The sequence below is a fragment of the Nicotiana tomentosiformis genome, chromosome 9 (genome assembly GCF_000390325.3).
Source record: "Nicotiana tomentosiformis chromosome 9, ASM39032v3, whole genome shotgun sequence".
Classification (NCBI taxonomy): Eukaryota; Viridiplantae; Streptophyta; class Magnoliopsida; order Solanales; family Solanaceae; genus Nicotiana; species Nicotiana tomentosiformis.
The window spans coordinates 40,958,668-40,977,074 of NC_090820.1; the positions used below are offsets into that span (position 1 = coordinate 40,958,668).

The following is an 18,407-nucleotide window of genomic DNA, read 5'->3' on the forward strand; positions in this document are numbered from 1 at the left end:
AAATGACATCACTAAGAGCTCATAGTGACCATACCGGGTCTGAAACGTTATCTTAGGGACAGTCGATGCCCTAATCTTCAACTGATGGGAGCTAGATCTCAAATCAATCTTCAAAAATACTTTGGCACCCTGAAGTTAATCAAATAGATCATCAATCCTCGACAAAGGATACTTTTTCTTGATAATGACCTTGTTCAACTACCGATAGTCTATACACATCATCATTGTTCCTTCATTCTTCTTCACAAATAACACAGGTGCACCCCAAGGCGATACACTAGGTCTAATGAATCCCTTATCAAGAAAATCCTACAATTGTTTTTTCAGTTCCTTCAACTCAGCTGGGGTCAAACCCAAATGGTGGAATGGAAATGGGTTGAGTGCCAAGAGCCAAGTTAATACAGAAATCGATATCTCTATTGGACAAATCTATACGAAACACCTCTGGAAACTCGCGCACAACTGGTAATGAATCCATGGAAGGAACCTCCATAATAGGATCGCAGATATAGGCCAAATATGTCAAACACCCCTTTTTGATCATACGTCGAGCCTTCACATAAGAAATAACCCTACTAGTAGAATAGACAGGAGTTCCCCTCCACTCTAATCGAGAAAATATCGGCATAGCTAATGTCACAGTCTTAGCGTGACGGTCCAAAATGGTGTGATAAAGTGACAACCAATCAATGCCCAAGATAACATCAAAGTCCATCATATCAAGAAGTAGAAGGTCTACCCTAGTCTCAAAGCTCCCAATAGAAATCACACACGAGCGATAAACACGATCTACCACAATAGAATTTCCCACATGCGTGGACACATAAACATGAGAAATCAAAGAATCACGAGGCATAACTAGATACGAAGTAAAATAGGATGCCACGTATGAATAAGTAGAGTCGAAATCAAATAAAACCAAGGCAACTCTATGGAAAACTGGAACAATACTTATTATGATGACATCAGATGACTCTGCCTCAGGTTTAGCTGGGAATGTATAAAAATAGGGTTGGGCCCTACCCCTCTAACCTCCACATCTCAGACGACCTTGAACTGGTTGGCCTCCACCTCTAACGGCCTGACCACTATCTCTATCTACCAGAACCCCTACCTCTAACTGGCTAAGCGGGCGGTGGAGTAGCTGGTATCGAAACCATGGCACAAGAACCCTGTCGAGGCACACTAATCAGAAGTCTGGGACAGTATATCCTGATATGACCCGTACCTCCATACTCAAATCACTCTCTCGGATGTTGTGGTAGCTAAAGCTAATATTAACCCTGACGGCCTGAATAACAACTGTGATAGCTCTAAATCGGTGGTGCACTGGTGGGAGTTGAAGGTGCACTGTAGGCTAGCTGCTCAGGATGAGACCCATAAGAACCACGTCTGCCTGAGGCACCGTGTGCTACCTGAATTGCTGACTGAATTGACCTGTGAGGATGGCCTATACCAAATGAACTGCTACCTCTAGATGAGGTACCACTAAAACCACCAAAATGATGAGGACTTTTCTTAGATACCGCTACTCTACCCTGACCACGAACCATCTCTATCCGTCTAGCAATTCCACAGCCCTCTGGAAAGAAATATCATCCCCAGTCTCCTTGACCATCTGTAGCCTGATACAAAAAGTAAGTCCATCAATGAATCTCCTTACCCTCTCTCTCTCTCTCTTTTTCACTAAAAATCAAGATAGCTACATGGCGGGTGAGGTCAGTAAATCTGGTCTAGTACTGGGTAACACTCATGCTACCTTGTTGAAGACACTCAAACTTCTTGTGGTACTCCTTTCTCAGAATAAAAGGAATGAACTTCTCCAAATATAGCTGCAAAAACTGATCCTAAGTGAGTGGTGGTGAACCTGTTGGTCTGCCTCGCTCATAGTCCTGCCACCACCTCTATGATGACCCGTAAGGTCACCTTGAGTTTTAGCCTTTATTTTTGTTTTTCGAACCTCAACTAGCTTCGTTTAACATTTCTCAATTTGTGTGCACAGTCCGTGTCTTGTTCCGAAAAGTTTTTATGTGGAAAATCTAATAAAATGTAAAATTTTGCCTTAAAACTCACTAGAGTTAACTACGGTCAATGTTTTGCGTAAACATACCCGGATCAGTATTTTGACGGTTCTGGTGGGTCTGTAACGTGATTTTGGACTTGGGCGTATATCCGGAATCGAATTCGGAAGTCCCTAATTTGATTTAACATAATTTGTTGAAAATTAGTAATTTGAAGGCTAAAAGAATTCCTAAGTTTGACCTTTAGGTTGACTTTGTTACTACCGAGTTTGGATTTCAGTTTCGGAACTTAGAATAGGTTCATTTCACCATTTATGACTTGTCTGTAAAATTTAGTACAAAACGGAGTTGATTTGACGTGATTCGGACGTCCGATTGTAAATTTGCATGTCCTTGCGTTTCTTTGAAAATTTTATATATTTTGATGTCTGATTCATAGTTCTAGATTTTATTTTAGCGTTTTGATCACGTGAGTGAGTTTGTATGATGTTTTTGAATTTGTGTGCAAGTTTGGTTAAAAGCTGTCTCGGGTGATTTTCAGACGATTTCGGAGAGTTCATAGGAGTTTAGAATTTTGCTGGTGCTCAGATCTCGCATTTGTGATAAATTGATCGCATTTGCGAGCTCCATGCTCGCATTTGCAAAGAGCACAGTGGCCTAAAGAGTTCGTATTTGCGAACTCCTAATTGCATTTGCAATGATGGCCTGACCTAGGCATGATTCGCAATTGCGATCACTGGGTCACTTTTGCGGATGGTCCATGTTCGCATTTGTAATGACATTAGAGGTGTGGGATTCCTCGCATTTGTTATGGATTTCTCGCAGTTTTGGGGTTTGCATTTGCGAACCCCAGGTCGCAATTGCGACATCTGCGCCTGGGACAAAAAGTTGAGAGACGAGATGTTTAGCTCCATTTTCATATTTTGGAACCTTAGACTCGGTAAGAGGCCATTTTGAAGAAGGAATTTCATCTACAAACTTTGGGTGAGTGATTATAATCCATTTCTAATCATATTCCATCAACTTAACTTAGATTTTAACATCAAAAGCATGTGAATCAGAGTGAAAATTTGTGAAACTTTGTCAAGTTTTTGAAATATAAGAAATTGCATTTTGAGAGTTGATTTGGACTCGAATTTTAAAAATAATCACATACATAAACTCGTAGGCTTATGAGTAGTCGGAATCTACCATTGGACCCGGGTTTTGACCGGGTGGGGCCTGGGTTGACCTTTATTGTCTTTTTAAGAAAGGTGAAAAGATCCTAACTTTATCTATTGTAATTGATTTTCCTAGCATTGTTTGTTGATATTAAGTCTAATTTGGTTAGATTGGACTAGTTCGGAGGAGAATTTTAGAGGAAAGGCACTGGTAGAGCTTTGATTTGCTTGGAGAGCAAGGTAAGTATTGGGTCTAACATTGATTTGAGGGAATTAGGAACCCTTGATTGGGTCTTAAGTATTACATGCTTTAATTGCTTTCTGTGATGTAACTTGTTACTTATCATTTATTTACTCTTGTATTGAAATGTTCGTTTCTTTCATGATTCCATGGTTAATTTCTATTTACCTTAATATTCTTACTTGTACATTTTAACTGTCATATATTTAGCTTGTCTTGTGGCTTTTTATTAGTTGTAGCATTCCTTGATTTGGTACGGGGTTCCTTATTACTTTGCCTTCATATTCTTTAATCGTAGGGATTCTTGTAAATTGAGTTGTTGGATTGATGATATTTATTGAATTTGTTTATGGATCGGGTTGCACGCCGTAACGGTTGTGATATGGTGGAATAAGGGAGGATTTGATATTAATATGGTGAGATCAGATTGCACGCCGCAACGAATTTCATATGTGATTTTGATATTGATATGGTGAAATAAGGGAGGATTATGATATTGATTCTGATTATATGGTAAGATCGGGTTGCGCGCCGCAACGGATTTTATATGTGATTCATGATATTGATATGGTGAAAAAGGGGAGGATTGTGTTTGTACGGTGGGATCGGGTTGCACGCCGCAACAAATATTTTGTGTTGTACTCATTGTTGTATTGTGTTAGCTTTTAATATTTTCATATGAGATTCTGAGGACTGATATTTCTGGATACACTGATTTCGAGGATTGAGTTTGTTTTCATTAGTTAACTTCTTTGCCGTCATTTCATGTTTTCCTTTCTTATTATTATTATTATTATTATTATTATTATTATTATTATTATTATATTACGTATAGGTTATTGTAAGTGACTCGCCTTAGCCTCGTCACTACTTCGTCAAGGTTAGGCTCAGCACTTACAGAGTACATGGGGTCGGTTGTACAATTACTACACTATTCACTTCTTGTGTAGATTTTGGAGTTGGTCCTAGCGGTGGTCAGTAGATTGCTCAAATTCGGTGTTTGACAGAGACTTGAGGTATAGCTGCACGACGTTCGCAACTTTGAAGTCACTTTGTACATTAATCTAGCTATTTATTTCATTTCATACAATTATGCTTTCATTCAGACTATTATTTGTAGTACTCTAGTCACTCGTGTACTTGTGGCACCAGTTCCGGGACTATATCTAGATATCGCCGTTATTTTAGTTTAAAACACTTTATTTTAGTTTATTTAGTTTATTAGTTTTCATTTAAATTGAATTATTAAAGATGGATAATAACTATATCTAATGTTATCTTGCCTAGCAAGTGAAATATTAGGCGCCATCACGGTCCCAAGGATGGGAAATTCTAAGTCATGACAAGTTGGTATCAGGACACTAGGTTGCCTAGGTCTCACAAGTCACGAGCAAGCTTAGTAGAGTCTAGAGGATCGGTACGGTGACATCTGTACTTATCTTCCAGAGGTTATGAAGTTTAGGAAAAGTTTCACTTATTTCCTTCTCTATCGTGCGATGTTATTCTATCATTAAGGATTGAACCATTATATTCTTGTTCTCTCGCAGATGGAGAGAACACGCACAAGATCTGTATCCGGACAGGAGCCAAAGCCCCCAGTGGTAGCTACTACCAGGGACAGAGGTCGAGGTTGAGCCAGAGGCTGAGGCTGAGGCAGAGCTCAGCCTAGAGCTCGAGCAGCAGCACCCACAGTGGAGCCTCAAGTTGATCATGAGGAGGAGGTTCTAGCTTAGACTGTACCCTAGGGCTGCTTATCGGATGGATTGGGCGGTTAATTACTCTTAACGGTTTGGCTTAAGAGTTATCGTCTTTTAAATGTATTAATCCGCTAGCCACCCGATAAGATATCGGGCGGATTGGTAACGGTTTAGCTCTTATTGTGCGGTTTATCGGCCTAATTCAATCTATATTGCGTTCATTAATTATTTGTTGACCGCCTAGCATACAAATTCAGAATAAAAAATTACACATTGAGTCCAGACATACATGTCTGTTAACGCCTACATAAGAATGATGTAGTGTGTCATTTGTTGTAGAGTGAAAAATGTTGTGGCACAACACTATTGTTCTTCTATTAAACATAGACAACAAGCATTAGTTTAAAAAAAACAGAGATGAACCATAGACACCAGTTTAAACAATCTTGTTGTAGGGTGGGAGAATAAGTTAAGCTAAGCCAAGCCTGGGATCTTCTGATGCATAGTATGTAAGGGTTCTGATTATTTAGGAATTAGGCGTTAGAACTTAGAGATGGAGTACTGGAAGAAGTGGAAGGGTTTTTGATATTTAATATATATATATATATATATATATATATATATATATATATATATATATATATATATATATATTCTTAACGGGTTAACAGATTATCCGTTAAGAAAATTGAATAATCCGCCCCCAAACCGATAAGCCGTTAATAAAAGAATTTCAATCTGTTCCCCGTCCGTTAAGCCGTTAACCCGATACCAATAAGCCATTAAGATTCGGTTTCGGTTTCGGTTCGGTTTTCGGTTCGGTTTTGAACACCCCTACTGTACCCGTCAGACCAACTCAGGTCCCGGAGGGGTTCATAGCCACTCCAGTGCTTTAGGACGCTCTAGTCCGCTCGGTGGGCCTTATGGAGAGTGTGTCCCAGACCAATGCATTTCCAGTGGCACCAGCCGTCACTCGGGATGGGGGAGGAGCACAAACTCCCGCTACTCACCCCTGGAGTAGGTGGCTCCCCTATATCAAACTCCAGGAGCCCCGCCAGTTAGGGTGGTCCAGTCGAGTGTTGCGGTACATGCCGGTGATAGGCCCTCTATGTCTTTTAAGGCCTTGTTGATGATGGATAAGTTTACTAAGTTCTTTCTTCTTCATTCCAGTGGTGCATCTTCTGAGGACCCACAGGATTATCTGGACCGTTTTCACAAGGTGTTGCGCAACATCGGTATAGTTGAGACAAATTGGGTCAATTTTTAGTGTTTCATATGCCTGGTTCCGTTAAGAGATGTTGGAGAGATTATATGTTGACTAGACTAGCTGGGTCGCCTGTACTTACCTGGGATAAGCTTTCACAGCTATTTCTAGAGAAGTTCATTCTGATCACTCTGAGAGAGGAAGTACCGCATACAGTTTGGTAGTATTACTATTACCCAATATGAGACTCGATTTGCGGACCTATCTCTCTATGCCATTATTTTAATCCCTACTGAGAGGGAGAGATTGAGAAGATTCATTGATGGGCTCACTTTGAATATTAGGATACAGATGGCCAAGGAGACTAGAGATGATATTTCTTTCTAGAGGGTCGTAGATATTGCTAGGCGGATCGAGATGGTTTGTGGTTAGGAGAGGGGGCCGGTGTCTAATAAGAGGCCTCGTCATTCTGGTAGTCTCAATGGTGACTCATCTAGGGGCAGGGGTATTTTTGGTAGAAGCCATCCTCCCATGCCATTTCAATCAGCGCTTTAGGCATCTCACAATGCTTGGGGTAGTCGTGGTCCTTATGTATCTCATATTAGTATGACTCCAGTCTAGAGCTATCACTGTGGTTATTCGTCCCAATCGGGGTAGCTTCAGCAGCCACAACAACATGATGGGTGTTTTGAGTGTGGAGGTACTAGTCACATCAATAGGTTTTGTCCGAGATTATTAAGCGGCATGCCACAATAGAGTTTTTGTGCCATGGTTCAGGCACTGGCTACTTCATCGCTCGCTCAGCCAGCTAGGGGAATGGGTCAAACATCCATAGGTGGAGGTCAGGTCGTTAGAGGTGGAGTTCAAGCCGTTAGGAGCGGAGGCCAGCTAGCTAGAGGCCGTCCCAGAGACGTAGGTTAGAGTGGTAGGGCACAACCTCGATTTTATACGTTCCTAGCTAGACCTGAGGCCGAGGCATCTGACGCCGTTATCACAGGTATTCTTCCAGTTTTCCATAGAGATTCTTCATTTCTATTTGATCCGGGATCTACTTATTCTGATGTGTCATCCTATTTTTCTTCATAACTGGTTGTGCCTCATGATTGTTTGAGTGCTCCTGCATATATCCACGCCTGTGGGTGATTCTATTGTTGTAGATCGTGTCTATCTCTCCTGTGTGAATTTACTATTAGGAGTCTTGAGACTAGCGTAGACCTCCTACTTCTTGATATGGTAAATTTTGATGTTATCTTGGGTATGGATTGGTTGTCACCTTATCATGCTATATTGGACTATCACACCAAGACGGTGACCTTAGCCATGTTGGGGTTTCCTTGATTAGAGTGGAGAGAGACTCCTGGCCATTCTACCAGTAAGGTTATTTATTATATGAAGGCTCAACGTATGGTGGAGAAGGGATGTCTATCTTACTTGGAATATGTTCGTGATTCGAGTGTGGAGGTTCCTTCCATCGATTCAGTACCTGTTGTGCGTGAGTTTCCAGAGGTGTTTCCTACAGATCTACCGGGGATGCCACCCAACATAGATATTGACTTCTATATTGATTTGGCTCTGGGAACTCATCCCATTTCTATTCCACCATACCGTATGGCCCAGCCAGAGTTGAAGGAATTGAAGAAGCAGTTGCAAGATTTGCTTGATAAAGGATTCATTAGACCTAGTGTCTCGCCCTGGGGGACACCCATGTTGTTTGTGAAGAAGAAATATGGGTCGGTGAGGATGTGTATAGACTATCGGCAGTTGAACAAAGTCACTATCAAGAACAAGTATCTGCTATCGAGGATTGATGACTTATTTGATCAGCTTCAGGATCCCGAGGTTGTTTTGAAGATTGATTTGAGGTCTGGCTACCATTAGTTGAAGATTAAGGCATCGGATGTCCCTGCGGTGGCTTTTCAGACTCGGTATGGGCACTATGAGTTCATAGTGATATCATTTGGGTTGACAAATGCCCCAGCATCATTTATGGATTTGATGAACCGTGTATTCAAGCCCTATTTGGATTCTTTTATGATCGTATTCATTGATGATATCTTGATCTACTCCCGTAGTCGAGAGGAGCATGAGCAACATCTTCGGATTGTACTTCAGACTTTGAGAGATAATCAGTTATATGACAAGTTTTCAAAGTGTGAGTTTTGGTTAGACTAGATCACCTATTTGGAGCATGTTATATCGGCAGAGGGCATGAAATGGATCCTAAGAATATTGAGGTAGTTCAGAACTATCCTAGACCCACTTCAGCTACAGAGATCTGGAGTTTCTTGGGTTTGGCAAGTTATTATTGCCAGTTCGTGGAGGGTTTTTTATCAATTGCAGCCCAATTGACTAGATTGACTAGAATGGTGCTCTATTCAAGTGGTCGGATGAGTGTGAGTTAATCTTTCAGAAGCTTAAAACTGCTTTGACTACGGCACTAGTGTTAGTGTTGCCTATAGGTTCGGGATCCTACACGGTGTATTATGATGCATCTCGTATTAGGCTCGGTGCAGTATTAATGCAGGATGGCAGGATGATTTCATGCGCGTCACGACAGTTGAAAGTTCATGAGAAGAATTAGTTTGTTCATGACTTAGAGTTGACAACCATTGTTCATGCGCTGAAGATTTGGAGGCATTATCTTTATGGCGTGTCGTGTGAGGTATTCATGGATCATCGGAGTCTACACTATTTTTTCAAGCAGGAAAATATCAACTTGAGGCAGATGAGGTGGTTGGAGCTTTTGAAAGACTATGATATCACCATTTTTATCATCCAGGGAAGGCCAATGTGGTGGCTGATGCCTTGAGTAGAAAGGTTGTGAGTATAGGTAGCCTTGCGTATATTATAGTTGGTGAGAGGACTCTTGCTTTAGATGTCAGGCTTTGGCCAATCAGTTCATGAGGTTAGATGTTTCTGAGCCCAATCGTATTCTAGCTTGCACGGTCTCTCGGTCTTCTTTGTATGAGCACATCATAGAGTGTCATTATGATGACCCATATTTGCTTGTCCTTAAGGACACAGTATGGCACGATGGTGCCAAGTATGTTACTATTGGAGATGATGGGGTGTTGCGGATGTCGAATTTGTGTGCCCGATATGGATGGGCTTCGTGAGTTGATTCTTAAGGAGGCCCACAGTTCTCGGTATTCCATTCATTTGGGTTCCGCCAAGATATATCAGGACTTGCGGCAATATTATTGGTGGAGGAGGATGAAGAAGGATATAGTTGCATATGTAGCTCGATTTCTAAATTGTCTACAAGTAAAGTATGAGCATCAGAGGCCTGGTGGTTTGCTTCAGAGGCTGGAGATTCCTGAGTGGAAGTGGGAGCGTATTACCATGGATTTTGTTGTTGGGCTCCCATGGACCTAGAAGAAGTTCAACGCAGTATGGGTCATTGTGAATAGGTTGACCAAGTCGGCACATTTCATTACAATGGCAGTCACCTATTCTTCAGAGCGGTTAGCTGAGATCTAAATCCACAAGATCATCTATCTTCAAGGTGTGCCCGTGTCCATTATTTTTTATCGAGATACGCAGTTCACCTCTCACTTTTGGAGAGTCGTACAATGTGAGTTAGGCACATGGGTTGAATTGAGTACAATATTTCACCCCACACGGATGGGTAGTCCACCATTCAGATAATGGAGGATATGTTTCGCGCTTGCATTACGGATTTCGGGGGTTCTTGGGATCCATTTTGCCGTTTGCAAAGTTTTCCTATAACAATAACTACCAGTCGAGTATTCAGATGGCTCCCTATAAAGCACTATACCGTAGGTAGTTCTGTTCGCCCGTTGGTTGGTTTGAGCCAGAAGAGGCTCAATTGTTGGGTACCGATTTAGTTTAGGATGCCTTGGAAAAGGTCAAGATGATTCAGGATCGACTTCGCACAACTCAGTCTAGGAAGAAAAGTTATGCCAACCGTAGAGTTCGTGATGTTGCATGCAGAGAGGGTATTGCTACGTATTTCACCCATGAAGGGTGTGATGAGGTTCGAAAAGAAGGGCAAGTTGAGCCCTACGTATATCGGACCCTTTAAGATTCTTGAGAGAGTGGGTGAGGTGGCCTACAGACTGGCATTACCACCTAGTTTATCAGCATTGCATCCGGTGTTCCATGTGTCCATGCTCCGAAAGTATCACGGTGATCCATCCCATGTGTTAGATTTTAGCTCAATCTCATTGGACAAGGATTTGACTTATGAGGAGAAGCCGGTAGCCATTCTATCCCGGCAGGTCCGGAAATTGAGGTCTAAGAGTTATCCTTCAGTTAGAGTGCAGTGGAGAGGTCAGCCAATCGAGGTAGCCACGTGGGATCCCGAGTCTGACATACGGAGTAGATATCCACACCTTTTCACCAGTCCAGGTACCTTTCTATGTCTGTTCGAGGACAAACATTTATTTTAGAGGTGGAGAATGTGATGATCCGAAATGTCACTTTGAGTTTTATCCTTTATTTTCGTGTTTCGAGACCTCGACTAGATCCGTTTAGTGTTTCTTGATTTGCGTGCACAGTCCATGTCTTGTTCTGGAAAGTTTTTATGTGGAAAATCTAAGAAAATATGAAATTTTGCTTTAAAACTCACTTGAGTTGACTACGGTCAATGTTTTGTGTAAACATGCCAGATCAGTATTTTTGACAGTTTCGGTGGGTCTGTATTGTGATTTGGGACTCGGGCGTATCTCCGGAATCGAAATCGGAAGCCCCTAACTTGATTTAACGTAATTTATTGAAAAAATTAGTAATTTGAAGGCTAAAAGAATTCCTAAGTTTGATCGTAGGTTGCCTTTGTTTCTACCGGGTTTGAATTTCGGTTATGGAACTTAGAATAGGTCAATTTCACCATTTATGACTTGTCTGCAAAATTTGGTGCAAAATGAAGTCGATTTGACGTGATTCAGACGTCCGATTGTAAATTTGCATGTTCTTGAGTTTCTTTGAAATTTTTATACATTTTGATGTCTGATTCGTAGTTCTAGGTGTTATTTTGATGTTTTTATCACGCGAGCGAGTTCGTATGATATTTTTGGACTTGTGTGCAAGTTTAGTTTGGAGCCCCGAGGGCTCGGGGTGACTTTTGGTCGCGTTTCGGAGAGTTCATAGGAGTTCAGAATTTTGTTGGTGCTCAGATCTCGCATTTGCGAGAAATTGGTCGCATTTGTGACAGCCATATTTGCGAAAAGCACAGTGGCCTGAAGAGTTCGCATTTGCGAACTCCCAATCGCATTTGCGATTATGACCTGGCATGGGTATGGTTCGCAATTGCGATCACTGGGTCGCTTTTGCGGATGGTCCATGTTTGCATTTTCAAACAAATCATCGCATTTGTGATGACAACAGAGGTGTGAGGTTCCTCGTATTTTCTATGGATTCCTCCCATTTGCAGGGTTCGTAATCGTGGCATATGCGCTTGGAAAGAAAACTGAGAAACGTGAGTTTTAGCCCTATTATCATATTTTGGAACCCTAGGCTCGGTAAGAGGCGATTTTGAAGAGGCAATTTCATCTACAAACTTTGGGTGAGTGATTGTAATCCATTTCTAATCATATTCCATCAACTTATCTTAGATTTTAACATCAAAATCATGTGAGTCAAAGTGAAAATTTGTGAAACTTTGTCAAGTTTTGAAAAATAAGAAATTGAGTTTTGAGAGTCGATTTGGACTCGAATTTTAAAACTAATCACATATATGAAACTGTGGGGTCATGGGTAGTCGTAATCTACCGACTCGAGTTTTGATCGGCTTGGTTGACTTTTTGGGAAAGGTGTAAAGATCCTAACTTTATCAATGGTAATTGATTTCCCTAGCATTGTTTGTTGATATTAAGTCGATTTTGGTTAGATTCGATTGGTTTGGAGGCAAAATTTAGAGAAAAGGCTCGGTTGAGATTTGTGTTGCTTGCGGAGAGAGGTAAGTGTTAGGTCTAACCTTGATTTAGGGGAATTAGGAACCCTTGAACTATATGTTATGTGAATTACATGTGTAATGACGTATATGCGAGGTGACGAATGTATATACGCCGTCAAAATAATTGTTTCCATGCTTTCTCATATTTCATTAATTATCTTATTTCATGTCTTAACTATTATATGCTTTAATTGCTTTATGTGACGTAACTTGTTACTTGTCATTTATTTACTCTTGTATTGAAATGTTTGTTTCTCCCATGATTACATGATTAATTGCTACTTGTCTTAATTGTCTTACTTGTACACTTTAACTGTCATATATTTGGCTTATTTTGTTGCTTTGTATTAATTGTAGCATTCCTTGATTTGGTACGAGTTCCTTATTGCTTTGCCTTCAAATTCTTTAATTGTAGAGATTCTTGTAAATTGAGTTGTTGGATTGATTACATTTATTGAATTTGTTTATGGATCGGATTGCATGCCGCAACAATTATGATATAGTGAAATAAGGGAGGATTTGATATTGATATGATGGTATCGGGTTGCACGCCGCAACAGATTTTATATGTGATTTTGATATTGATATGGTGAAATAAGGGAGGATTATGATATTGATTCTGATTATATGGTGGGATAGGGTTGCGCGCCACAATAGATTTTATATGTAATTCATGATATTGATATGGTGAAATAAGGGAGGATTGTATTTGTACGGTGGGATCGGGTTGCGCGTCGCAACAATTTGTGTGTTGTGCTCATTGTTGTATTATGTTAGCTTTCAACATTTTCATACGAGATTCTGAGGACTGATATTTCTGGATTCATTGATTTCGATGATTGACTTTGTTTTCATTAGTTAACTGTTTTCCAGTCATTTCCTATTTTTCTTTCCTATTATTATTATTATATTGCGTATAGGTTATTGTAAGTGACCCGCCTTAGCCTCGTCACTACTTCGTCGAGGTTAGGCTCGGCACTTACAGAATACATGGGGTCGCTTGTACTCATACTACACTTTGTACTTCTTGTGAAGATTTTGGAGTCTGTCCTAGCAGTGGTAAGTAGATTGCTCAGCTTCGGTGTTTGACGAAGACTTGAGGTACAGTTGCACGGTGTTCGCAGCCTTGAAGACCCTTCTACATTACTCTAGTTGTCTATTTCATTTGAGACAGTTATGATTTCATTCAAACTATTATTTGTAGTACTATAGTTACTCGTGTACTTGTGGCATAAGTTCCAGGATTGTATCTGGATATCGCCGTTATTTTAGTTTAAAACACTCTATTTCAGTTTATTCAGTTTATTAGTTTTCATTTAAATTTAATTGTTTAAGATGGCTAATAACTATATCTAATGTTGGCTTGCCTAGAAAGTGAAATGTTAGGCGACATCACGGTCCCGAGGGTGGGGTCTAAACCAGAATATACCAACTTATCACAACCCGAAATCTCATCCTCAGGGTCGTGATGCGCTTAACATTTCACTCGCTAGGCAAGACAACGTTAGCTCTTTACTTAACTAGTTTTAACAATTTAAAGCAGAACAGTAATAGAACAAAGTTGTAATAGTCTAAAATAGATATGACGAATGAAACGTAGTGTAGTCTAAACATATCCCAGAAATCTGAAGTCACGAATACATGAGCATCTAGAGTACTATGAATAAAGTCTGAACAAAATATAGTTGTTTGAAATAAGGTAAATAGTAAAGACAAAATGGAAGGGGGCCTCAGGGGCTGCGAACGGCTGCAGCTCTATCTCAAGTCTCCTGATGATAGCCAGTTCGGGCAAGATCTGCTCTACACGCCGCTGGGACCAACACTGGTATCTAGACAAGAAGTGCAAAAGTGTAGCATGAGTACAACCGACCTCATGTACTCTGTAAGTGCCGAGCCTAACCCCAATAAAGTAGTGATAATACTATCACAAGACACTCACAATAAACCAGCACGAAACAATAATAACAGAAACAGGAATAGAAATAAAACGATAAACTCAAATAATCGAACCCGTAGGTCAACTACCAGAGGGCCCCAGAATAACATAATCTCAAATCTCATATTACAATACCGAGAACAATCTCTACAGCCACAAACAACTTACAACACATCAAATCAGTTGCGGCGCGCAACCCGATCCCACTATATCATCATGTGTTCATATCATATTCCTTCCTTATCTCTTCATATCATATCATTTCAATATCGTTGCGGCGTTCAACCCGATCACACCATATTAATTCATTTCAATACCGTTGTGGGGCGCAACCCGATCCCAACAATTTCAAATTATTAACATAAATAACTCAACTCCAACATTTACGATGTACCAATACAAAAGAGAGATTAAACAAAAAAAACAATAAGGAACTACCAAACAAACGGAGAATGACTAATACTTCGAAATCCCAAACCTTAGCAAAACAATAGTAACAAATAGCTATACGGTCCACATGAACGGAAGAACAAAATAAAGTACTTTTAGTAATATAAGCACGATAAAAGCAAGTAGAACATGAGACAACGGAAATATACAATTAATACAATTAGAAGCATGTAGCAAGTGAACAGATATTGGGTAAGGAATGTACAATCGAAACAAGTAACAGATAAACAACAAATAATAAGTAAGACATGGATAGCAAGTAAGAACATGTAGCAACTAAAGCATGTAATAAGAGATAACATAGAGTAAAAGAAGACATGAAAGTAAATAGCCCAATCCCGCATGCTTGGATCCTATGACGTCGCATATACACTCGTCACCTCGCATATACGTCGTTTTCCCGCATAATTCATATACCAAATAGTCCAACAAGTCTTAATTTCCTCAAAACAAGGTTAGACACAACACTTACCTCTTTTCGTAATCAAATCAACACCCAACCACGGTCTTTCCTTTAGAATTAGCCTCCAAACCAGCCAAATATAGTTCAAATAATTCAAAATACACTTTAGAAACTAACCACGAATGAAAAAGATTTGATCTTTAATGAAATTGAAAAAAGTCAACAAAAGTCAACTCCGGGCTCGCCCAGTCAAAACCTAGGTCTAAGGGTAGACCTTGACTACTCATAACCCTACGAGTCCATATACGTATTTTATTTCAAAATGTGAGTCCAATTTGATTCTCAAATTCCAAATTTTTATTTTACAAAACATAGACAAGAATCCCCAAACTTTCTCTTAGATTCTTATGAATTTGATGTTAAATCTCATATATAATCATGTAATATAATTTAAAATAGATTTAAATCACCTGCCCAATGTTTATATGTGAAAATACTCTCTCCAAATCGCTTCTTAGCGATTCTAGGATTCAAAGATTGAAAAGTAGGACTAAAATCTTGTCTTCCAGCCCTTTTGTTCAGGCACAGATGTCCCAATTGCAAAGAAGGACTCGTAATTGCGGCCGTTACAACCTAAAGTGGAAGTCGCAAGTGCGACACCGGCTTCGCATATTGCGAAGCCTCTTCCTATCGCAAATGCGATAAAATAGTCGCAATTGCAAACCTACCCGATTCCAATCTCTCTTCGCAATTGCGAGTGGGTATCACAATTGCGATACCTATCCTCTACTGATCACTTTGCAATTGCGAAGTTGGTGCTCGCAATTGCGATAACTGCAGCACCAACATACCAACAACCCAAAAATGAGTTCAATCCAATCTGAAACACGTCTGAAACTCATCCGAGCCCTCGGGGCTCCAAATCAAACATCCACACAAGTATAAAAATATCATACGAACTCCCTCGCGCGATCAAAACACCAAAATAACATCTAGAACCACGAAGCGGACATTAAAACGCATGAAATTAAAAAAAAAAAAAAAAAAAGCTCAAGAACATCTAGAATCACAACCAAGCATCAGAATCCTATCAAACCAACTCCAAATTGCACCAAATTTTGCAGACAAGTTTCAAATAACAAAGTGGACCTATTTCAAATCCCAAAATTAAAATCTGAACCCGATAATCATAAGGTTAACCTATTATCAAACATAAGGAATTTTCAAACATTCAAAGTGCTAACTTTCGGCAAAATAAGTCAAATCAACTAGGGGCCTCCGAATTCAATTTCGGGCATACGCCCAAGTCCAAAATCATAATACGGGCCTTTCAGAATCGCCAAAATACCGATCTGGGGTCGTTTAACCAAAATATTGACTGTGGTCAACTCTAGCCTCATTTTTAGTCAAGATTTCATTTTTATCAAAAATTTATATAAAAGCTTTTCGAAAGTGATACAAACCACACGCAATCCAAGAAATGTCAAATGAATCTAATAGATGTCTCAAACACGTTAATAAGGGCTAGTACTCAAAACGGCCTATCGAGTCGTCACAAAATGAATGCACTTTATATTTCTATTATTACATCCCATGGGAGGATGACAAATATTTCTAGACATTTTTTAAAGAAAATTATATATAAAATTTTAAAATTATAAAAAAATTATATATTTATATATCGATTTGGTTCAAGTTTTTTTTTGCTCAATACTAAATTAAACAAAACCAAGCCTAATCAACTTTTTTAATCGGTTCGGTTTGACTTTCGATTTGGTGTGATTTTCCGATTCGGTTCAAATATCTTGAGACAAGATATTTTCACGGAACTGACGTCATTTACTAGTTTAAAAAATTGAATATCTTCACCGTGCATCAAGAATCAGAATTGTTGTATTTAATATACCACTTAAATTCATTTGTTAGTTTAAATTTTGGCAAAATGGCCTCTTGGCCACTTAAACTTGTGCCGGATTGTCAACCCGGTAAATAAACTTACGAGTTTTCCAGTTTAGCACCTCTACTTTACATAATAAGGACTAATAAATATCTCTGACCGTTGACCATGCATACGTGGATGAAACATTGTTGACATGGCGAAAACTACGTGCAAATCACATTTAAGTGACGCGTGAATGTAATAGTTTTAATAGAAAAAAATATTAAAATAAATAAAAATATATAACAAATAATAAAAGATTAAAAAAAAAAAAAAATTCATCCCTTTTCACCCACTCTTCCTCCCACCTCCTTCGTTCTCATCCCTTTTCCCCCATTCTTTCGTTTCGTCTCCCATCCCTCACCCCCAACCTTTCCTCGTCAATCCCTCTCCATTCTTTTCGATTGAAAATCAATTAGAGTTTTTTTATTTAATTGAGTATGAGGATCTAGAGAGAAGGTAATCCTATTCTAATATGTTTGCTCTATGCCAATGGGTTTGATAGGAAGGAAGTTTCGATGGAGATGGTGATTGAGGTGCTTGAAATCAAATGGAATAAGGTGTTTGCGCGGAGATGGTGAATATAAATTAACAAAATGAGTAGGCAAACACAGAGAGCGAACTATTCATCGCTGGCCAGAGACATTACCAGTAAATTCTCCAGCCAAATTAACTTTTTTGCTAATTTATGAGTTCTTTGCTGGTCTTAGTTGTAGCGGAGGAGAAGAGAAATAAAAAAACTAAGTTAAAAGTTTGATAAACCGAAAATTAGGAATTAAAAAAGTGAGACCTAAAAATTACACATGTCAAATTCTAAAAGGTTAAGCATATGACATGTCGTTTTTGTATGAATATCCTTATTCTTTAAATTGAGAATTTAAAGGTGCTAAACTAGAAAATTCCTAAGTTCGTCTATCGGGTTCACGATTCGGTACAAGTTTAAATGGCGAGGAGACCACTTTGCCTTAAATTTTCTAGTATATATATGTCGTAAGGATTTTAAAGTTCACGATCTCAAAGCGATGTGTAGAATTTGTGTTACAACGTTGAATTGTTGATGCTCAATCTAATATATAATCATTGAGATTTTCTTGCATCTCCTTCAGTCAAACGAAGAAGCAATTCAGAAACTCTATTCAAGTAACCAGTTACAAAATTCGAACTTTAGCACTTGCCTTCTTTTAATTTTCTCAACATTTGCAATTTCCCCATGTATTTACTGTTCGTTTCTAGCTACGAGTATGAAATTCATCAGAGAAAACGACAATTATGGTTGTGTTCTTCCTCCATAAAGGCCAAAACACCAACAATTCCTCATACCAAAAGATCACACGTTGCATAGGCAACCGGATGGGCGATGTGGTCTAGGTTCCTTGACAATTCTTTTTTTATTTTATTTTAAATTTCAAAGCCTTGACTTGTTACATGGGAAAAAAGAATTA

The 18,407-nt window shown here is 39.3% G+C and overlaps 1 protein-coding gene across 1 annotated transcript; it reads right to left on the bottom strand.

Annotated features, from left to right (window-relative positions):
- Positions 1-337: 337 nt before the first annotated feature.
- On the bottom strand, positions 338-856 carry LOC138898651 (uncharacterized). Its single transcript, XM_070184732.1, has one exon. It carries the CDS (start codon positions 854-856, stop codon positions 338-340), a length of 519 nt encoding a protein of 172 aa, XP_070040833.1.
- Positions 857-18,407: the final 17,551 nt, after the last annotated feature.